The sequence below is a fragment of the Staurois parvus genome, unplaced genomic scaffold (genome assembly GCF_062004578.1).
Source record: "Staurois parvus isolate SC_StPar_1 unplaced genomic scaffold, SC_StPar_1.0 ptg000336l, whole genome shotgun sequence".
Taxonomy (NCBI): domain Eukaryota; kingdom Metazoa; phylum Chordata; class Amphibia; order Anura; family Ranidae; genus Staurois; species Staurois parvus.
In genome coordinates, this window is record NW_028318132.1 from 2,132,348 (window position 1) to 2,156,078 (window position 23,731).

The 23,731-nt window shown below is 41.1% G+C and overlaps 1 protein-coding gene across 1 annotated transcript in view; it reads right to left on the reverse strand.

The window, feature by feature from the left end:
- Positions 1–380: 380 nt before the first annotated feature.
- Positions 381–23,731, reverse strand: part of LOC149457074 (sodium-dependent serotonin transporter-like) — a 68,291-nt gene continuing 44,940 nt past the window's right edge. The window contains exons 8-13 of the mRNA XM_089684110.1: positions 16,909–17,021; positions 12,798–12,929; positions 11,211–11,310; positions 9,080–9,180; positions 5,204–5,371; positions 381–2,554 (exon numbers count right to left, since the gene is read on the reverse strand). Coding sequence (XP_089540236.1) covers positions 2,474–2,554; positions 5,204–5,371; positions 9,080–9,180; positions 11,211–11,310; positions 12,798–12,929; positions 16,909–17,021 — 695 coding nt within the window. The 3' untranslated portion in view covers positions 381–2,473. The remainder of the gene's footprint in view (positions 2,555–5,203; positions 5,372–9,079; positions 9,181–11,210; positions 11,311–12,797; positions 12,930–16,908; positions 17,022–23,731) is intronic.

Genomic DNA, 23,731 nt, shown 5'->3' on the forward strand with positions numbered 1-23,731 from the left:
AAATAATTCTGTTCCTCACTGTACATACACTGTATATGCATTTGGCGCATTCTTCATCACTTTTAGAATGCACAAAAGACACTTTTGCAAAATTTGTGTGTGCCAGTCTTGATGAATTCCAGGGATTGTGACCTATGCCAACCCTTAGCATCTTCTCTATGCAGCAAATTTGTACTGGGACCTATAGCTTTGCATCTACACCACTGACTGTAGTCATAGCAGTGAAGAAAAACATTCTGATTGGTTGCTATGGGTTTTAGTACTTTGCGGATCAGTTTGGTTATGTTAACTGATAATATGTTGATTGCCATGCTTTGCAAGCAGCTACTGTACCCCAAACATTTTCATTTTATTAACATCACCAAAAGAAACAGAAGACATTCGAAAGATTTTGTTGGTTTATTTTGTTTGTATTCATTGCAATATGTTGATTGTTTTGAGATGGGATTTATAAAAACACACAAAGAATAAACAATAAATAAATAGTTAAAATGAAGTAATAGTTAACAAGTGAAATTTGTCACATACAGTAGTTCCACATTAGGAGACCAGTAAGGGCCAGTTCTCACCTGAATTGCAGAGGAATTGCAGTCCATGTTCCTGTGCAATTCCTATTCTACTCAGTGCAGTGCAATTTTCAGCTCATTCTTTTGACTGGGCTGCCATTGCACTGAATCACAGTAGAAGGAGTGCATGCACTGATTTTCAAAAACGCACTGTACTGCATGTGGTACTGTGGTATTATGTGATCCAGTGCAGGCAAATGAACTTAATATGCAGTCTGCGTTTGGGATGTCATTAGGATTTTATTGTCACTCACAGCAGATCACACATCCAGTGCATTTTGAACGCAGTGCAGGAAACATGCACAGAACATGGGTTTCCTGCACTGCGTTCAGGTGTGAATGAGCGCTAAGTCTGTACATGGGAACACAAATTCACATCCTCAAGTTAGGTACAGGAAGTTTTCTTAATAAAAAAAAAACTCTTCCATTTACTTATTACAGAAAAAAAGAGATAACAAGGCATACTCTTCTATATATGATCTCATAAATTTTCAGAATGTGCTTTAAAGTGGTATAAAAATGGAGATTATTGACAAAATCATGTATTAGTTGATACTAACAGTTCTGTATTACTATTTACAAGCTAAAGTTAGTTAATTTTTTCAGTAATCTGTGAGAACATTGTTTAATTAATAGTCTATAACAGTCAAAAAGACAGATGGGAGGTAACAATGACATGACATTTTATTTACACCGTGCCATAGAATTTACCAGCACTTGAAGAACTTAGTCAAATAAGACAGTTAGGTTCAACTGTCAGATTTTTACCTGTGCACTCAGTAGTGTATTAGTGAGCAGTGCAGGGGCAGACTGACAACTTATGGGGCCCCCGGGCAATAGGGGATCATGGGGCCCCTGTGTCCTAGCCCACACTCAAACTACACCCAAAAAATCCTATGAAAGGTACCAGGGGCATCTCATGGGGCCCCCTACTGACCCCGGGCCCTCAGGCAGTGCCCGAGTGCTCTAATGGTCAGTCCGCCCCTGGAGCAGTGACAGGTTAGCTTAAAGTTTAAAGAAAGATGTGAGAATGACTAAAAGATTAATTAAAGTAGATTAATGCTTCCTTTTCACATTCCTCATAGTGGCAGCAGATACACGACATAAAATTGTATATTATAGCTCGATGGGGAAGATTTACTAAAATTGGTGCACACAGAATCTGGTGCAACTGCGCATAATAACCAATCTCTTTCAGCCCTGGTTCACACTGGTGCAGCACCTTGCATGTAATTCACACAGGAACTGCTCCGCATTCCTGTGCAAATCACATGTGATTTCTGTGTGGTGCAATTTGAACCATACATTTTGTATGGCTCAAATTGCACCGCATCCACACAAAAATAGTGCAGGACCCTTTTTTTTGTCCGCATCAGAATTGGATCGCATGTGTGTGAACACCCATGCAATCCAATTCTGCACATCACACTGCCTTTTCCGAACCGATTTTGGGGTGTTGGTAACTTAAAATATGTACCCGCAGCAGTTCACATGAAGGGGGTGTGATTTTGATGCGGTTCAGAATTTGCCCAGAAACCGCTGCAAATTTCGCACCGCATCAGTGTGAACCAAGGCTCAAGGTTTTATTGTCAAAGCTTAATTGAACAAGCTGAGGTTAGAAGCTGATTGGCCACCATGCAGAGCTGCACCAGATCCTGAGTGCTCCAGTTTTTGTAAATCTCTTTAAGTGTGACAATTTTCACAGGATGCATACTTCTTTCATATGTTAACAAGGATATTACATACTGTAAGTGATCTTTCTTTTAGTAACTTCGGCAGCTATATCTCATTAGTACTGATTTTAGTATATCCCCCTGGAGATGAGAGAAGCTCTTATAAAGCACCACTGACTGATTCTTTTTCATGGTTAGATGATTCTGCCACCCACTGGCGCTGGAGGTGAGGAACTATGGGGCCATGGTCATGCACAGGGAATCAGACTGATGATCTCTTGCTGTGTTTTCAGGTCGTATGCATACTGCAAGTCTCTGGAGAGAAAAAGGGAGAGCTTAAAACATAGTCTAGCAAAAATATAATGTCAAGGCTTTGTTCAGTCTGAGTGAACTGAGTCTCTTGCTATGTGCTACGCCCCTCCCCAGGCTCTTCTGTGTGCTGCTGCTGGGGGACACCATTTCATTTGAGTGGTGTGTGTATCCCTCAGTGACAATGTGTCACGCCTCACCTCTAACAACTTTGCTGCAGGACTTCTTGAAGGGAGGGAGGGGGTGTTGGAGTGTAGGACAGTAATTGGCAACTGTGAGGTTCCCAAACCCCAAATACCCTCATTTCCCAAGCATTGCAGAATATGGAGGAACAATGCTTGTGAAGTCTCCTGGCAACAAGGAATGACCAACTGCCACCTCTCAACCCTCAACAACAACCCCCCTCCCCACCCTCAACAATAACCCCCCTCCCCACCCTCAACAATAACCCTGCTCCCTACCTCTTCACCCTCAAGATAAAAAACCCTCTCCACACTCAACAACAATCCTTCTCCCCACTCTCAACAATAATCCCGCTCCCTGCCTCTTCACCCTCAAGAAAAAAAACCCTCTCCACCCTCAACAATAACCCCATTCCCTACCTCTTCACCCTCAAGAAAAAAAAACCTCTCCACCCTCAACAACAACCCCCCTCCCCACCCTCAACAATAACCCCGCTCCCTACCTCTTCACCCTCAAGAAAAAAAAACCCTCTCCACCTTTCCACCCTCAACAACAACCCCTCTCCCCACCCTCAACAATAACCCCGCTCCCTACTTCTTCACCCTTAGGAAAAAAAATCCCTCTCCACCCTCAAGAAAAAAAGCCCTCTCCACCGTCAACAACAACCCCCCTCCCCACCTCTCCACCCTCAACAATAACCCCCTCCTGTATAATGATGGGCATAGTATGGATGAGGGGGTCCTGTGTAATGATGGGGGTGTGAAAGGGCATGGAGAGGGGCACAAGAAAATGTTTGCCCAGGGTCCAATTAAAATTAAAGATTGCCCTGACTGTTACAGCTCCACTTTTGCTCAAATGTTTATAATTACAAATATAGACATCTAGTGCCCAAAACACAGTATTTTGGTGCTTTCTGTGAAGCTCTTGGTCCCAAGCAGTGTATAGTTGGTGTGGGAGCTTGTAATGGTGGGGATCTCTAGCAGTGTCAAATAAAATGTCCCTAGTCTCTGACTATCTTCTACAGCATGTATCCAGTTTCCAGCCACACCTGTAGCTTATGCTCAGCTTTTGAGGATCTCCTGTAGTATGTCTGTAGTTTCTGACAGTCCTCTGTACCATACTGTTACGTACTGCATACTGAATAGTATGAGTGACCTCCATTACCCTGCACACGGCCACCAGTGTAATATGGATCATACACATTGCTCTAATTTGACAAAGTGATAGACATTTAGGGGTTATTTACGTAACGTGGAGCGTGCAAAATCTGGTGCAACTCTGCATTGAAACCATTCAGCTTCCAGTTTTTATTGCCAAAGCTTAATTGAACAAGCTGACGTTAGAAGCTGATTGGCTGCCATGCACAGCTGCACCAGATTCTGAGTGCATCCATTTTAGTAAATCCCCCTCTTAGCATATTTAATTCTGTAGCAATATCAAGAAATATCTTTCCTAGCCTATGCTTGCTTACATGAAGATTTTCTGCAGCACCAAAGCAAAAATAAAATTAACTTTAAAGTGTTACTAAACTCAGGATCCTGCATTCACTATATCTGGTCTTCCACAGTACACAGAACAGTACACAGAACACGGAAATACAATTATAACTGCTAAATCCTTTTCTCATCAGGAGAGCAGTCTTGTGACTTCTATCAGTGTCCAGAAGAGCATTGGTTAAAGCTTGCAGGAGGAGATTTAATTCTCCTTCAGGAAGATGCAGAACCCCTGACCACTGTCTGGACAGTGCTGACTGGCTCTGTGTTGATTACATGCACTCTCTCAAGAAAAAAAAACTCTCTACCAATATACACCAAACTGAGCATGTGCAGAGTGACTCCAAACCTCTGTTCTATAAGGAGATGTTGAGGGGACAATGGGGAGGATCAGAGAAGATAGGATCAAACATCCTTTTTACACAAGGTGGAAGATTAACCCCTTAGGTTCCACGGTGACTATAACAAGCATGCTTTACTGCATATATGTTTTGCATTGTATTGGTATTGTTCTGTCACATGTTCTGTCCCCCTTTGTAATGTACAGTGCTGAGCGAACCATTGGCGCTTTATAAATACTGTATAATAATAATATACAGACTGATTTTACTGTTGTGGGTTTAGTAACACTTTAAGTGAAATCACCCATGTTATAGCAGGTACTGCCTGTGATCAGTAAGACTTTGGATAGGAGCTTGTACAGTTCAAAAGATGAGCAACACTGTGAAAAGTGTGTGTGTGTATTCTGTCAAGGGATTCTACAGCCTTTGAGTCATAACAGGGCTGGAAACGCATTCATTATCCCCAAGGCAGATATACTAATTAGTCATAGTCATTTTTGCTCCAGGTAATAAAAATAAAATGAATTTTCCAAGTCCACTATTAAGGGTACACTACTAATGAAGGCTACAAATATACTTGGTGTCATGTTATACTATATATGAGACATAAGTTATAAATAAGCCTTTAGGGCATTCACCTGTTTGAGTGATCCTGGAGTCCATACTAGTTTGTATACCATATAAACAGGAATCCAGATGAAGGATGAAGCTCCAATGAGGTATCCAACAGAAATGGTCCATTCTGGATACTTGTAATCAAATAGCATCAAAGGTGGCTGATCAATGAATGAGCTCACTATGATAAACTGATGAGAAAGAGACTACAGTTATATACATTACAAAGAAGAGTCAGGTCTTCTGCTCACTGCTTCCATTAAATCACATGGCATAAAACAGATACTGTAACTGTGCTTTTACATGTAACAAAATCATTTTGAAAGATGGAAGTATTTATGTTTTTTTAATACCCGTTTCAACTAGATTATCTCAGGTAGGCAGTTGTATGGGGATTATACTAAAATAGGTTACAGTTTGACACTTTAGACTCATCAGCCAATTATCAAGCCATAAAAATCAGCTACAAATATAACCACACTAGTAAATACAATATATATAAAATATTGAGCACTGTCCATGATACTTTTTTTATTTGCACTAACATACAATTTTCAGGACAAGCTTTCGGGGTATGTCCCCTTCTTCAAGGTCCAACCGTTGCTTGGACCTTGAAGAAGGGGACATACCCTGAAAAGCTTGTCCTGAAAATTGTATGCTAGTGCAAATAAAAAAAGTATCATGGACAGTGCTCAATTGTTTTTGTCACAAGTGCACTAATACGGCTACAATCACCTCTAAAAAAATTTCATAATTTCCATCAAACTAATTCATGAATAATGTATACTAATGTGGAACTGAACTCAAAAAGCAAAGATTTGCTAGTTTATATGGAATATCTAGAAGTGTAGTTTATGCACAAGCAGTAATACACATTTTTAGTTTGAATTCCTCCTGAAAAAATGTGAAAATGCCTAGGGGCTCCTGTGCCAACAGCCTAATAGCTGTAAATCTGCAGTGTGATCTAAAGCAGGCCATACATTTATAGATTTATTTTCATTCAGTCTACAAGCATACACCGAAATCCAAGCTTGGCAATGCTGCTTGTCACTTCATCTGCTTCCATAGCAGCTTGTGAAAAAAGCCACTTTCCTCCAATTCATGGCCTTGGTCATCCCACATTGACTTAATGCCACCTGCCAACATTACATTTATGTGTTTTATTTTTTTTGTTAAGCATTATTTACCCATTTAACTTTTATGTTTTTGTTATTTTTTTTTTCTGGTAATGCCACCCTTCCCTGCTCAAGCAAACATGGATGGGTTGGCAAGGCTATAAATTAATAAAAAAATGGACCATTGGGTGCGAGGATTTATCACTGGCCGGAGGTGGCCCAATGAACACTGGAGAAAACAGCCTGTCCTGCTGCAAGTGTCAGGTTAGAGAGGCTCCAAACTGCAGCTGAATTTTTTCAAAATGAATCAGGTCTAGGTCCCAAAGAAGTTCCAAACACCCAATGTGGAACACATTTATTTTATATCCATTCATAGGTTGAACTCTGTCTGAAAACAATTTTTGGATATTTGCACTGTAAAAAATAATTTTAATTCAGCCTGTACAGTACAGTAAGTGTTGAATGTCCATTGTTGAGACCTAAAGGATAAGTTCACCTTTTAGAAAAAAATAATGCACAGTTTTTAGCAGATCCAAAAATGTGCATTTATTTTTTGTGTGTGCAGGAGCCTGGAAAGCATTGCACCAGCAATCGGCTGATTGCTGATGTCATGTAGGTCTCTTGTCAGTATATCTGCTTGCTGTACGGGATGTACGAGCAAGCAGATATACTGACAGGAAAAATGAATGTAATTAAATTACATTGAGGACTACAAGCTGACATCTGCTAAGGCTGCCGGGACTAGTAGCCTCTCATTCACAGATGACTGTGAATGAGTGACGCGGCCATGTGGGCAGAGCCCCGCGTGGCCACGTTTTTTAAAAATTTGACAACTAGTGAGGGGGGAGAAGATCCCTTGCTAGCTGTCAAAGCGGGAATCAGAGGTGAGCGGGGGCTGCTCTGATCATAGCATGTTACATGTTACACACTGAATATGGGTGTAACATGTAACATGTTACAAAAGGTGAACTTATCCTTTAAGCTGGCCATACATAGATTTTATAAATGAACATGTGTATAAAAATTCATTAGTACATTTGATAACCTGACAAATGTCATTCAAAAGAACTTCAAAATGTAATCTGCTTTTAATATTTGATTCTGGAATGAATGGAATTTCCCAAACACAAACCACATCCAGTGTTAGAAACCTATCCATTCAAGAAAAAATTTCCATCCTGCTCCTTCCAATTTTCTCTTCACTGCAGTAGAAAACAAATGTCAGTTTGACCCCACTAATTACACTGCAGAACTGCTCCCAGGTTGTGGCCCTTGAGTACGCTAAGACTGGCATCTTTTCCTTTGACTATAAAAATAAACTCATATTTGTGTTCACATATTATGGACTATTTAAGCAGCTGGCATACTGTCCTACTTCTGCTTAGCTGTTTTTCACATTTGTATCTGATATACTATATTGTAATTTTTATTGTAGAAAACACACCCGCTTTATTTATGTCTGCACAGTTTATACTATTCTACTACTGGATACATTAAACTACCATCTTGGTGAAAGCAGGGGCGGACTGACCAAAGAAACTTGGGCACTGCCGCCAGTAGGGGGCCCCATGAGATGCCCCTGGTACCTTTTTCATAGGCTTTTTTGAGTTTGGGCAAGGACACAGGGGCCCCATGATCCCCTATTGCCCGGGGGCCCCATGAGTTGTCAGTCCGCCCCTGGGTGCAAGTCATTTGTTTTTCTGAAATGTCTCTGGGGCAGTACACTTTTATTTGTATTGTAATAAAACACCTCCTTTCATTTTATTTCACAAAGCTGCTGCTGTTCAGATGTCTCTTAAAGAATATGTAAACCCAACATTTCATTTTCCTGATATGTGCCTGCTGTACCATGTACCTGTATGAAAAAGTATCCTGTTATCTTTTTGTATTGCTTTCTTTGTGTGCAATCTCTGGTGATCCTGCCAGTCCCTCTGCTTTCCTATTTAAAAAAAAAAATTGACCATACTAGGCAGGAAAGCACAGCGTGGTCAGCTCTCTGACTGTGCTGGGCACTCAGCCTGCTCTCCTCCAATAATCAGACTTATCCCCCCACACACACACACACAGCCATTCACTGGGAAGATCAGTATGCTGCTGTCTCTCCTCCCTGAGCTTCTTATGCAGCTAAGAACAGAGGAATGTGTTCATTTGTAAAAAAAAGGGAAAACAAAGTATTTATAATGTTTTTTATCTATACACAAATGTTTTATTTCTCTTTTCTCTTTCATTTCACTTTTAAATGGAATGGGTTATTTTACAAGGTGAGAGATCATATATATTTTAAGTGTCTCAGAGATAATAATCATGAACACCTACCTTGTTGGTGTTTTCACATTTTATCCTATTCTACCTGGTCACATTTACCTACTGCCTTGCTGCTGGGCAGTCTTTACCAAACCTTACCAAGGGGTATATCTGAAGTATTTAGTTTTTTTAAAAAACTGGATATATGGGGTTATGGGCATATCCTGAACTAGCTCAATATAAAATTGCCACATTATGGCCAGTAGATGGAGCTGATGGTCATAGGAGATAATCATATTACAAACACATGTAGCATTCATTTGTAGTGCTTGTTCTAATGCGCAAGACATCCACACTGCTAATGTTTTATACAAGACCCCTATGCTGCACTTCCATCATTTTCTACCAGGAAGATAGGACCTCTGTCTGCTTGGGAAGCACTGGTATTACAACTGAATGCGGGCCATTGTAAGAGGGAACTCCATCTAACCTTCTGACAAAAGCACAACCATGCAACTTGAAAGTAAACATTTTACTCACTGCTAAAAATGCTGGACTGATTGCTACCCAGCAAACTCTCCAATATATACCTGGGGAAAATCCCAACATGGACTTTATATCATTACAGAACCTTTGTATACCTGTCAACAAAAAAGAAAAACTGTTTTATTCATTACACATTGTGCTTCATCTACAAAATGTATCAGTATTAAATTGTTTAAGGCAAAAATATGCACTTTGTATAGTTTTTCAAATAGTCAAGAGAAAAAAAGTGAAATGTGGTACATATATCTATGCAGAACAATTCCAATTTACAGTAGAATTGGTCATGTTCTCTACCCAGAATCATTCAGAAGTATGGTGCAAAGCAGACTTTATCAGCTTAGAAATATCCACTTAGATATTTCAAGCAAGTGAATGAAAAAATGGATTATTCTCATGTGACTCTTGATCAACCACCTCCATTGTTCTCCAAAACATAGACAATAGGCATCAACATATCTTTTCATATAGACAGCTTTTGATTGATCTATATATTAAACATGGAACATGATTTTGAGATATTTGGAGGTCTAGATGATTTCCAGAGCAGTTTCTCAACATTTTGAAAATGTACACCCTTTAAAAAAACACTTCCTGGTGTCCATTTCTCTTTGGCCCTGTTTACACATACTACACTTCAAGAATGCAGGTCACCACCAGGGGCGGACTGACAACTCATGGGGTCCCCGGGCAATAGGGGATCATGGGGCCCCTGTGTCCTTGCCCAAACTCAAAAAAACCTATGAAAAAGGTACTAGGGGCATCTCATGGGGCCTCCTACTGACTCTGGGCCCTCGGGCAGTGCCTGAGTTTCCAAATGGTCAGTCCGCCCCTGGTCCCCACTAGGGCACACAGAAAACAATTATTTTCTATATGTTCTGTTCATTTTAGTGGAGCCAAGAAGTGCGGGGCAATCAGCTGTGATAATGACCTAGAGGCCCGCCATTTAGGTGCCGTTCTGCCCAGAGCTATTACCACTGCTGCTGTCATTCTCATTCTCACAGAGATGATAGTGGAAGGTGAGACACCTCTGGATGGAGGGCGGGGGCTGCCCAAGTTAGCAAGTAGGTGATTGGTTGCTAGGATGCAGGGCAGTCCTAGCAATCAATCACCAGCTTGCAGCTCCTGCCCTCTGTACAAACCGCTGTACCTCCCACCCTCCTCCCTGTCTGTGTAAAATAGGACAGGAAGGGGTGGAGGACATTGGGGGAGGAGCCACATGAAGGGGGCTGAGGACATTGATGGGGGGCTCATGACAGTTCAGGGGGGAGCTCAGGACAGTAATAGGGGGAATGAGGACAGAGGGAGGGCTCAGGACAGTAATGGGGGGCTTAGTACAGTAAAGGGGGAGCTCACAACGATAATGGGGGCTCAGGACAGCTAAGGGGAGGGAACTCAGGACAGTAATGGGGGGGGCTCACGGCAGTAATGAGGGACTAAGGACAATAATGATGTTGTTGAGTACAGTAATGGGGAGACTGAGGACAGTAATGGGGGGCTCAGAAGAGTACTGGGGATATGAGAATAGCAATAGGGGGCTCAGTACAGTAATGGCTGAGGACATTAATAGAGGGCTGAGGAAAAAAATGTGAGGGGGGCTGAAGACAGTAAATGGGGGGCTGAGGACAGTAATGTGAAGGGGAGTGACTGGGATGTGAAGGGGGGACTGAGGAAGCTGATATAAGAATGGGATTACGATATGAGGATCGATTCAGATCTGTGCATGTGAGTTTGCATGCATGCATTGGGGGTAGGGCAGTCCATTTATTTTATTGGGCTGCCCTACCCAAGAGAAACGTAGAGTTTCAACCCCCATTTTTTTATAGCACCGCATCAAGCTGCATGGTGCAGCAGCACCATGTGGTTTGGTGAATGCGAAAATTTGCTGTAGGAACTCCCAAGCATCTGCTAAAGTGCAGTGCGTTTCTCTGTGAGTCAGAAATGCATGCAATTTTGTGCATGTTCCCCAGCTACAGAGATGTGAACTTAGCCTAAGAGAGGGGGGTTGTGATGTGAAGGATCTGAGAGATCGCACAAATATTACTGACTGGATCTCCGTGAATTTCAGTTCAATACCCCTGCTTTATAACAACAAATATTAGATTGGAGTTAATGTATCGGATCTTACCATAAAACCATGACACAGCAATTGCTTCTAAAAATACAACTGCGATGATGGAACAGCCAGCCCCAAATTCTTCAAGAAGCTTTACAACATATGCTCCTCCCTGGTAAAATCAGTCATAAAATAAAATTAAAGACAAAACAATTTTTTTACATCATTTGTATGCATGGATCACATATATAATGAGCATCAGTAAACATAGGTAACATTATCTTAATACTGCTGGTATACAGTCAATCCACCCATAACTGATTTATTATTATTTGTACATTTTTATTATTTTATTTTTGGGGAATGTTAGATACATAGATCATATTCGATTGGATGCTATAGTTGAGAAATCTTGGGCTTTGATTTCCCAGGCACACCTGCTGTTGTCATAATGAAGGGATATCACTCTCAAGCTGGGTTATAACAGAACAATGAGGTATGCAGAGGAGATCTTACAACTGAAGTTTAGTAAGAGAGAGCCTTCCTTTTATAACAGAGCAGGGTCAGGGATGGTATATACACTATAGGCAGCGCAGGGGCGGACTGACACTTCATGGGGCCCCTGGGCAATAGGGGATCATGGGTCCCCTGTGTCCTGGCCTAAGCTCAAAAAAGCCTATGAAAAAAGTACCAGGGGCATCTCATGGGGCCCCCTATGGACCCCGGGCCCTCGGGCAGTGCTCGAGTTTCCAAATGGTCAGTCCGCCCCTGAGGCAGCGCCGTTTAAAACAAACCTGGATCAATGATGTTGGACATACAGGAAATAGGAAGAATGTAAGTGGTGCTCTGCCCTAAGAAGCCTGGAGGCGCTAGACCAAGGAGGAATCTGGAGTATGGAGAGGGTAAGTAATGCTTGAACAATTTTTTTTTAATTTAAGGTGGAGCTCCACCCAAAAGGGGAAGTTCTGCAGAGCTCCCCATTAAGGATTGACACCTTTGGGGAGCGGGTCCCCGAATTTGACAGGTTCCCACTGCAATCGCCTATGCAATTGAAAGCGAAAGTTGCCCTTCCCTCCCCATAGTCTTCTGGGACACGTGACAGGTCCCAGAAGACTACAGGGCCATTCACAAAGCGCAGTGCAGTGGCACCCGGCTGTGAAGCCACAAGCTGTCACAGCAGAGTGTCCACACTGAAGATGGCAGCGCCAGGGAGAGAAGACGGCCGGTGAAACCAGCGGTGGTGAGGACACCACTGGACCGAGGGACAGGCTGTATTTTAAAAGTCAGCAGCTACAGTTTTTGTAGCGGCTGACTTTTGTTTTATTCTTTTTAGGTGGAACTTCACTTTAATATGGGCTGAAGGAAATAATTAAAAAAATATTTGAGATAAAGCTGAAATCAGGTCTGTTGCTTTACCTTGTGTGGACAAAGCACATATTCACCTTGAAGTTCAAAATAAAACAAAGGTAGAGCGGTTGTCCAAGCAACCAATTATACTACATTTTTTCCATGAAAAAAATTATTTATTGAATGGTATGGGCAACAACCTCAGATCTGCTCCAGTTTGTGTGCAATATAATGTCCTGCCAGTCTTTCATGTTTTTTTTTTTTTTAACTCAGTACAGGGTAAGATGTGAGTGTACCAGTATATAGCCTTACATGAGTCAAAGTGCTGAGTGAGCCAGTAAAGCAGACAGTCACCAATCCTAAGACGAAAAGCTCCCTCCTCTTGCCCAGAATGTGCGGGTATTCATCCATAATGGCAGTGATGACAGCTTCCAGACCACCAAACTAAGTAAGATCCAGGAGACATATTAAGGTGGGCAATAAAGGCCCAGGAAAAATATCTTACCAGCAGTAATATGACTAGACTTGAAGACAGACCTTAAAAAATGAACAATTCAACTAGTAAATCACATTTCGATTATTTTTTTCACTTTAAAAATAACAGTTTCAGGTAAACATGTAAAATACTCTATTAACTCATTCATTTTCATCCTTATTTATTATTACAGTCAAGGAATTACTTTTCAGTGCAATGAATATACTGAAATTTGATGGTATGCATATTGATGTACATTTTTAACAGATAAAAGTGATGAAATTGCCCTTTTCTTCCTATAAACAAGAATCCTCATTGTTAGTAAAAGGGCTGGTTCACACCACGTGCAGTCTAGTGCATTTTTTTTCTGCATTAAATATGCATTGATAGTAAGTTATATAGTTTCCAATAGCATAGTTTGCACCAGTTCAGCGTGCCCGGGTCTAGGGGGGTGCCCCCACAGATTTCAGTTGTGCCCCCCCCCAGGCTGGGTGCCCCCCTCCTCCCATGTACATTATGCCCGCTGAGCTCCCCCCCATCATGGCACTCATGGCAGGTCACAGTTATCTGAAGTAAACAGTCCAGACAGGAGCGGCAGAGAAGTGTGAGCGGGGAGGAGATGCGGGCTCTCTGTGATCTCCACCTCCTGTCATAACAGCGATCCTCCATACAGCAGGTTACATAGGATCGCTATTACATCAGACAGTACACGGCTTTATTACCCCCCATCCACATTTCCAAGTTTTGAGCAGTCTATGGAGGAGATGGGGGAGGGTTAGAAATCCGTGCACTGTCTGATGTAATAGTGATCCTATGTAACCTGCTGTATGGAGGATCGCTGTTATGACAAGAGGTAGAGATCACAGAGAGCCCGCATCTCCTCACTACTGTTGTCCCTGCATGTAAGACTGGGGGAAGGGAGCTTGTGGAGGAGGGGTGGTGGGGGGGCTGTTTGTGCTGGGAAGGGTAATTGGGGGGGATGTGTTAGGAGGCAGGGTTGGGGAAGATTTGTGCAAGGAGGGTGGAATTGGGAAGGGAATAGTGCCAGAAGGGGGATTTGGGAGGGGGGTGGATTTATGCTAGGAGGGGGGAATGGGGGGATTAGTGCTAGGTGGGGGGAATTAGGGGTGGTATGTGCCACTAGAGTGATTTGGGTATGGGGGGGTTTGTGCTGGGAAGGGTAATTTGTAGATGGTTGTGCTAGAAGGAGGAATTTGGGGGGTTTGTACTAGTAGGGGGGATTTGTACTTGGAGGGGTGATTTGTACTAGGAGGGGGAATTTGTACTAGAAGGGGGGGTGGGGGGGTGGGAGGATTTGTACTGTGGGGGGATTTGTGCTGGGAGGGGGAATTTAGGGGGGAGTATTTGTACTAGGAGGGGCAATTTGAGAAGATTTATGCTAGAAGTGGGGATTTGGGGGAGAGGGTTTGTGCTAGGAGTGGGGAATTTGTACTAGGAGGGATAATTTGAGGAGATAATTTACACTAGGAGGGGGGATGGGGGGAATTTGTACTAGAAGGGGGAATTTGGTAAAGGATTTATGCTACAAGTAGGGATTTGTACTGGGGGTGAGATTGGAGAGTGAATTTTTACTAGGAGGGGGGATTTGAGGGGAGAATTAGTACTAGGAGTAGGGATTTTGGGGAGATGGTTTGTACTAGGAGGCGGGATTTGGAAGGAAAGAGGATGTGTGCTAGGAAGGGTGATTTTTGGGGCATGGAAGATTTGTTACGGATTGGGGGGATTTGAGCTGAAAGCTGGGACTGAGGAACAAAGATGAGGAATTTTTGCATTTTGATTTGGGTAGAATTTGGGCTTTCAGAAGGAATTTATGCTTAGGGGATGAGAATTTTGATTCATGCTGGTTTTTTTTGTTTTGTTTTTTGGGGGGGGGGAGGCGGAATTTGTCACCTTGACATTGAGTTCTAGATGACATTGCCTGTCACTGCCCACACTGCACACAAGGCACTCAACAGATCTCCTCCCCACATATAACACATAGCTGAGATCAAATTCCCCACAGTATCGATCTGCACAGGGGCGGACTGACAACTCATGGGGCCCCCAGGCAATAGGGAATCATGGGGCTCCTGTGTCCTTGCCCACACTCAAAAAAAGCCTAAAAGTTACCAGGGGCATTTCATGGGGCCCCCTACTGACCCTGGGCCCTCGGGCAGTGCCCGAGTTCTCGAAAGGTCAGTCTGCCCCTGGTCTGCGCAATGTGTAACTAGCTGCAGTTGAAGTTCTGACCTGTGAAATTCCCTGATTGGATAGCCAGCTATACACTGTGTGGAGGGATACTGATCTCAGCTATGTGCTGTGTGAGGAGGAGGAGATCTCTTAAATGCCCTGCCAGCAGTGACCCTGCCCTCAACTCTGCTGACCACTATCTTCTGCCATGCTGACTCCTGTACCCTGCCTTGCTAACCCCTGTCCTCTGCACGGCTGACTTCTATCTTCTGTCCGGTTGACCCCTGTCCTCTGCCATGCTAACCCCTGTACACTGCCCTACAAACTGTCCCCTACCCCCCTGACATTTGTTACTGCACCCCCAAATCAGACAGGCTAGATCCGGCCCTGCAGTGCAGTCAGTTCTAGTGCATTCCAGTTCCAGAAAGAAAATTAGAACATGCTGCATTTTTTCTGCACCGAACCGAAATTGAACACAATAAAATGCATAAAAAATGCTCCAGAACACACCTTGATGCACCAGAAGACACATGTCATTATTTAAGGTGAAGGGAAAAAAAAAGGGCAAAAATGCATCAGAACACATCAAGAACGCGCATGCAGAAAGGTATCAGAAAAGAATCTGGACTGCGTTTCCATGGTGTGAACTTGCCTATAGACTGCATTTACACCCAAGTTTTGCATTTTTTAGCATTTTTGTACGCATGTTTTTGAGTGTTTTTGCATGTCTTTGTACAGCATTTTTAAATAGTTTTTTAGCTTTGGCATTTCTTTTTTTTAGCCAATAGAGCAAAATATCATCTATTTCATCATTTGTTGCTTGGTTTTTCAGTTTTTTTAGCTTTTCCATCAGCTTTTGACTAAGTTTTTTTAATATTATTTTTTTTTTTTGGGTAAGGGGTTTAAGTAAGGTTAGCTGTTAGTGTTAGGATTAGAGGTTCGAGTTTGGGGTTAGAGTTAGAGTTAAGGGTTAATATTTTATTTTTGTTAGGGTTAGGGTGTTAATTAATTAATTTATTATCATTATTATTATTATTTAATTACTTATTTTTTAGGGTTAAGGTTAGGGGTTATTATTTATTTATTAATTATGACATATTATTTTTGTTTGTTTATTATTTATTTATGGTTATTTTTATTTATTTGTGTATTTATTTTATTTATTTAACATTTATTTATTCATAATATCATTATTTTTTTTTACATTTTCTCATTTGAGCAGAACAAAACTTCAAAAATGTGTGAAAACGCTTAGAAACGCGCAAAAACATGTAAATTGCACAGTTCAAAAACGAGCAAATCTGCCAGATTTGAGCAACAAAAAAGTTCCAGAACTTGTTTGAGCTCTAGGTGACTTGGAGTGGAGATGTGAACCATCTCCACTGAGAATAATTTATTTTTTTGTCAAGTGTTTTGGAGCTTTGAGCTACAAATTGCTCAGGTGTAAATGGGGCCTTAGTGTTATTATTATTAATAATAATAATGATAATAATAATAATGAAACTAATCAGTAGCTGTGTGTGGCTCAGCCTCATATGGCCTGCTAATTCAAGTCTTTCATAGGGACATTGTTTGGTCATTTAAAAAAATCTTTGTTTCTGTAACAATCTCATTTCTTGTGAGACAATGTAAAAAACCTAGACCTTTAGCAATTATTGAACTTCTGTTGGTACAAACCACAATAAAATATTTTTTTCATTTCTGGCTTGTTTTCTGTAAAGCAGGAATATAATTTTGACAGGATTTATGTTGACTTACTGTACTGTCCAAACCAAGCGTGATCATCATCAGAAAAAATATAATTGCAAAGAATGTTGAGCCAACCATGTTAGCAATGGCCTCTGGGTAAGTGATAAATAGTAGACTGGGACCTTTGAAACAAAAAAATACATGTGTTATAAAATTATTTGTCTAGGTCTGGTCAGCATAATATAGGAGTTCACATTCACATATAACATAGAGTAGCTAATGAATGTTTATGTATTACTCAACATATTTACAGATATATAATAAAACATTATTTATGTGTTATCACTGTTTAGCTAGCCTTAGACTGGCCATATGTAGGCTGAATTTCTTAGAGGATTTTATAAAGATCCCCAAAAAAATATTCTTATACAGCCCCAATTCCAAAAAAAGTTGGACCCTGTGTAAAATCTACATAAAATCAGAATGCAATGATTTGCAAATCTCATAAACCCATGTTTTTATTCACAAAATAAATTAGAAAACATATCAAATGTTTAAAATGAGAAAATGTACCTTTTTAACCAAAAAAAATGGTAATTTTGAAACGACATCAACACTTTTCAAAAAAGTTGGTACAAGGCCATATTTACTACAGTGTGGCTTTAAACATATGATATGTTTTCTGTTTTCTATTGTTAGTAAAATTTGAGTTTATGAGATTTGCAAATCATTTCATTCTGTTTTTATGTAGATTTTACACAGTGTCCCAACTTGTCTAAAATTGAGTTTGTAAGTGGATATGTTTGAAGTGATACCAAAAGTTCAGTTTTGTTTTTTTAAATAGCAAACATGTCATACTTACTTGCTCCGACCAGCCCTGATTCTCCTCTTCTCAGGTCTCCTGCTGGTGCTCCTGGCTCCTCTCCCCCTAGCTAAGTGCTCCCAAAGCAAGTTGCTTACTCTAGGGGCATTCCTGCCTGCTCTCTCCCAAGCCACCCACTCCCTCCTTGCTGGCTGTGATTGATAGCTGCAGGGGCCAATTGCTCCCACTGCTGTGACTTAGCCAATGAGGAGGGAGAGACCCAGGAGAGCTGCTGCTCTCGTGCACATTGCTGGATCGGGCTTGGGCTCAGGTAAGTATTAGGGGGGGCTGAAAAGGGAGCTACATAAAGAAGGTTTTTTTATCTTCATGTATAGAATGCATGAAGGTAAAAAAAAACCTCCAGCCATTAGAACTACTTTAATTTGTGTCTTGGTCTGCTCAGCATAAAATAAGGATTCACATTCATACAGATTACACAGTAGTTGATGAATGGTAACATCATCAACGTGTATGTATAGCTGAACTTTTATCAGATAAATAACAAAAGTTACGTATGTCTTACCACTGTTTAGCTAGCCTTAAATTTGCCATAAATAAGCTGATTTTCTGAGATGTTAAAAAGATCCAAATTGTTTCATTGATTGAGTGAATATTCTTAATTTAAATCATGGTAACTGAAGGAATTTAATTATCTTATGTTATGCATACAATTTTAGGATTTTTTTCCTGATACAATTAAAAATATTTGAAATCAACCCCTTTTATTCAGATAGTTTGAATATTTGGGATTTTGATTCTATCTAGGATTACTAATAACACAGCCCCAAGGAGTTACATTTTTAAAGTGGAACATCACTCTCTCACTCAACATGGACTATTCCTAATCCTTATGCTGCTAGCATTAGTAAATAGATAGGAAACTATATAATATTTGCTTGTTTTAACCTTTTATTTTTGCATTCTTTCATTTATTTCCTGGTTTCTGTGCCTAGGCAAATGATGTTATACATCCCAGGAGTCTTCAGGAGGGGAGAGAGGGTTCTCAGCTCAGCCAATGCCTGAGCTAAAGGCAGATGGATTCCAGGAAGTAAGTGCTACATGAATTATCTTCCCTTACTCAAGATGGCCTCTGCCAGAAATGCCAGGAAGTGTTTTTCAAAATGATTTTTTAGTATAATAAAGCATGGAGACATGGATGGGTGGAGGAGTTTGTTTTGAATATTAAAAATGAATTATATAGCATTTTTGGTTTGTGGTACTCAGATGCAGTGCGGTTGCACTTTAAGTTTTACCTGGTACATCCCATAGTGGTAGTAAAATCTGTTTTATGGCTTGTCCAACCAGACATAATAATCCTGATTTTTCAAACTGCAACTCTACTTCAGAAATTCTAAAATGTATTAGAAGCATGCTAAAATTTCCTCTCAGTCAATATCATTCTAGCATGTCTATAGTATTATTTAAATCCCAAATTCAGGCACAATGTACTAACTTATGTTAAAGCAGTTGAAGAATCTGCTTACTCAAAAGCCACCTCCCATGAAGAACGCTATGTTTCAAAACGTACCACCTGGGTGTAAGCACTGTAGATTTCATAGACCTCGGTACTATGTTCGCATCTCCACCTCCCTCTTCTCCTGTACGACCTGTCCCATATACAGGTGGCTTTTAACCCCTTCGTGCCGGCGCCTCCCGGCCCTTTAAGAGTTTCAAAGGCCGGGAGGCGGGGCGGGGTTTAGGGTCATGTGACCGCCGTCACATGCCCTCACAGTGGTCATATGATCGGGAAAGGTCCCGATCGCAAAAGATGAAAAGATTACTAAAGTTACGAAAATTCTCATAGGACAGAATAAAATTTGGAAGTGATATCATGTATTTTAATGTATTTTTGAATGAAAACTGTACTGATTAAATTAAAATTGTACGATCTTGTACCACACGAGAAAAATTTTTGTGCTTGTACCTTCGAATAATTTCAGAGGAAAGCTGTGTACTAACGATCAGATTATCATATGATCACTTCGAAAGAGGTATTTTTTGTATGATTTTCTGATTGTGTATACTAGGCTTTAACCGCTTCCCTACGGCCCAATAGCATAAATACTGCTACAGGGCGGCAGGGGTGTGCAAATTCACGTATATATACACGTGATTTTGCATTTCCGAGAAGGGGGCACGCGCTCGAGCCACGTGAGCACCATACTCGCACTGCCATTCGCGGCCGTGGCTGTCAATCACCGGGTCCCGGCAAGTGATTACCCGCCAGTGCCCAGTGATTACCGAATATCTCCGATGGGGAGGAGGGCTGCTTCCTGTTGGCTCGGGCATAGCCCAGCCATCCAGAGCAGTGTGCTTACGGTGAAGCACTAACACACCGTCCCCTAGTAAAACACTGCCAGCACACAGTTAACCCTTTGTTCGCCCCTCATGTTAACCCCTTCCTGCCCAGTGCCATTAGTACAGTGTCAGTGCTTTTTTTTTTTTAGCACTGATCACTTTATTGCTGTCACTGGGGATGTAAGTGACACCAAGTCAGTTCCCCCCAGTGTCAGAATGCCCACCGCATTCCTGCAGTCCTGCTATAAGTCACTGATCTCCATTACTAGTAAAAAAACCCTAAAAAATTCCAGTATATGTACCGCCATTTGTAAACACTATAACTTTCACGTAAACCAATTAATTTACAAGTATTGGGATTTTTTTTAGCAAAGACATGTAGCAAAATACATTTTGGCCTAAATTTATGAAGAAATTAGATTTTTTCAATTTTTTTTACTAAACATGTTTAAAAGCAAATAATCAAAAATATAGTTTTATTTTTTTTTATAGCGCAAAAAATAAAAAATGCACAGGTGATCAAATACCACTGAAAGAAAGCTCAATTCATGGGAAAAAAGGACGTAAATTTAATTTGGGTGCAACGTTGCATGACCGTGCAATTGTCAGTTAAAATAATGGAGCGACATAACACAAAAAATGGCCTGGTCAGGAAGGGGGGTAAATCCTCCTGAAGGCAAGTGGTTAAAGAGGAGCTACAGTCTCCAACAGTAATGGCATGAAATACACTCAAAGAATGCTTAGTAGTAATTTTGTCAGAAAAGACTATTCATTTTGAGTAAAGTCAAGTGTGTGCATGTTAAATTTGATTTTAAATACCGCAGATCCACAGTGTGCCAGCAATCATTCCCTGTACAGGCACCCAAAGCCGGCACCTACTCTCTTCCAGGATTTGGTGCAGCTGGCTACCCATCATGCGCCTCTAGTTCTCTTGCCTGCACAGTTATCACACCGCAGCAGACAACATGCTGAGGACGCCCAACAATGACTTGCTTATATCCCAGGAGTCAACAGGCAAATCAATGTGACTTCAATAGCCTAGGCACATAACTCTGATAGCTGCCAAAAGATCAAAATAAAAAAGTATTTATGCTGAAAAAAAGTATCCAAATATAAGATTACATTGCCTGAGTATCAACATTAGATGAAATTGAAAATGAGGGTGAAGATCCACTTTAATGAACATGTTCATTCTTATAAGTGATGAGAAAATTGCATATTTCTTTATTTAAAGCTGTCTAGTTGTCTCACAATATCTAAGAAGGAAAGTCTCCAATATCCTGGTTACCTTAGCTGACTTTATACCAAAGGAATATCATTACAAACTGACCAAGTCCTTAAAAGGTCATGTTGCTCCAAAGAGGGTAGGTTGACCATTTCTTTACATTCGAGTCCTATATATACTACCGCAAAAACTTGGACAAACTGTTCTGTATCAGAGCTGCCATCATGTATGTGTCTGATTCTGCTCATCTGCGCCATGTCATATAATGGAGGGACCCATGGCAGAAACAACATCTTTAGTCAAGTACGATATATTTTTCTAATATTATTACTTTCTCTATCAGTCATTACTTAATTAAATGTTATAAGTATTTGTGTGATTTCTCTGTTTACCTATTGAATGCAACCCCAAAACATAAATTATCATGTGACCGTGATAAAATATTTGATATCAGAAGTGGAGTATTTGTGTAAACTAGTGATATGAATAATAGAATGTGTAGTGGCAGGATTGTACTAGATTGTTTGTGCTGGATTTAATGCTGTGTTTTTGTATTGTAATCCATAGTGCATTCAGAAAGTGTAGAAAATGTATCAATTGCTTAGCTGGATTAAAATAAAGGTGCCTGTAGACCAGGGGTTTCAAACTGGCGGCCCTCTAGCTGTTGCGAAACTACAAGTCCCATCATGCCTCTGCCTTTGGGAGTCATGCTTGTAACTGTCAATCTTGCAATGCCTCTTGGGACTTGTAGTTTGGAAACAGCTGGAGGGCTGCCAGTTTGACACCCGTGCTGTAGATGATCAGGGGCGAGTCCATTCCTGTGCTGGGTGAACCTCCATTGCACTCGTGTTCTTTACCAATGCATGTAGATAAGGGGTGTCCCTAGGGTTGGTGTCACCCGGTGTGGTAACACTTGGTGACACCCCCTCCGATGATCCCCACAGGATGGATCAGATCTGTGGATTGAGCATAATGGACCGGAGTCCAATCCTTTATCCTCCCCAATCCGCAGATCCTATCCATCCTGCAGGGATCGTCTGCTTGCAACCTATACGGGGTTAACTAATCTCTCCACGAGCTCCACAAAAAGGTAAGTTTTAAAGTAAGCCGATGATCCCTGCAAATTGGATTGGATCTGCAGATTGAGGAGCATAATGGATCGGACTCCAATCCATTATGCTCAAACCGCAGATCCGTTCCATCCTACGTGTGGGGATCATTGGCTTGCTTTAAAACTTACCTTTTCGTGGAGCTCGTGGAGAGAACAGTTAACCCCGCATAGGTTGCAAGCCGACGGTCCCCGCAGGATGAATTGGATCTGCGGATTGAGGAGGATAATGGATCGGGCTTCGATCCATTATGCTTAATCCGCAGATCCAATCCATCCTGCGGGGATCATTGGCTGCTTTAAAACTTAACTTTTCGTGGATCGGGTCTGTTGTCACCATGTGCAATAGGTGTCACCTGGTGTGGCGCGCACCTCCCGCATCTGCCTAGGGACGCCCCTGATGTAGATAATGTTTTGGTTCGATTAAAATGGAGCGAGATACTGATGTACAAGGGAATAGTTGTATTGTCAGGAAGCTTCAATTTGTGATAGAAAAAAGGCATTGGATTCTGGGCTGCAGGCAGTTGCAGAGCTATTAACTTTTTTGAGGTTTGGAAACGATGAGCTCATGCTCAGATTGTGATTACTGCAGTAACGTAAGATATGTGTGTATGTTTGAATCTAAACATTGAGCTCTGCGTGTTGATTTGATTTTAGCTAGCTAATGACGAGGAAATGTTATTTGTATGAAGACATGATGAATGCATGTTGTTTTGTCTGTAGTAAATGTGGCAATGTTTTCCAAATTAAGTTAGCAAAGTGACGCTAAGTATGGCTGATTTGTAAAAATAAGTTTTGCAACTTATGTTTAAAGGTCTAAGTAAGATTAATATTATAAGGGTTATAAATACTGAAATTGAAGCAAAAAGTTCTCTAAAGTGGTATATGAGAAACATGAAAGCCTTTGTATGTTCTGTGAATTACGCTGCTGTAGTTAGTAGTGACTGCATGTGTAAAGATGACCCCTGCCTTACATGCCCGTATGAGGGACAAAAGAGCGCACTTTCCAATTGCCCCCTCAACCAGCCTCAAAAGATTGTGTCTGTGTGAAGCAAGACATTTTTGACATCTAAAATATTAGTTACATATAATATGTGATGTTCAAATGTAGGTTACATGAGAAATGTTATAAGGCAAAAGGTGATTGTAGCCGTATTAGTGCATTTGCGACAGAAATGAGTACTGTCCGTGATACTTTTTTTATTTGCACTAACATACAATTTTGAGGACAAGCTTTCGGGGAGTGTCCCCTTCTTCAAGGTCCAAGCAGTACTATACAAATCACAAAGTTTTAGCAGAATGTTAGAAGAGATGAAAAAAAAAAAAGATGCTAGAGATAAGACACAGCAAAAGCAAAGGGGGGGAAAGGGGGGGGGGAAGACAACACTCGCATCACAGA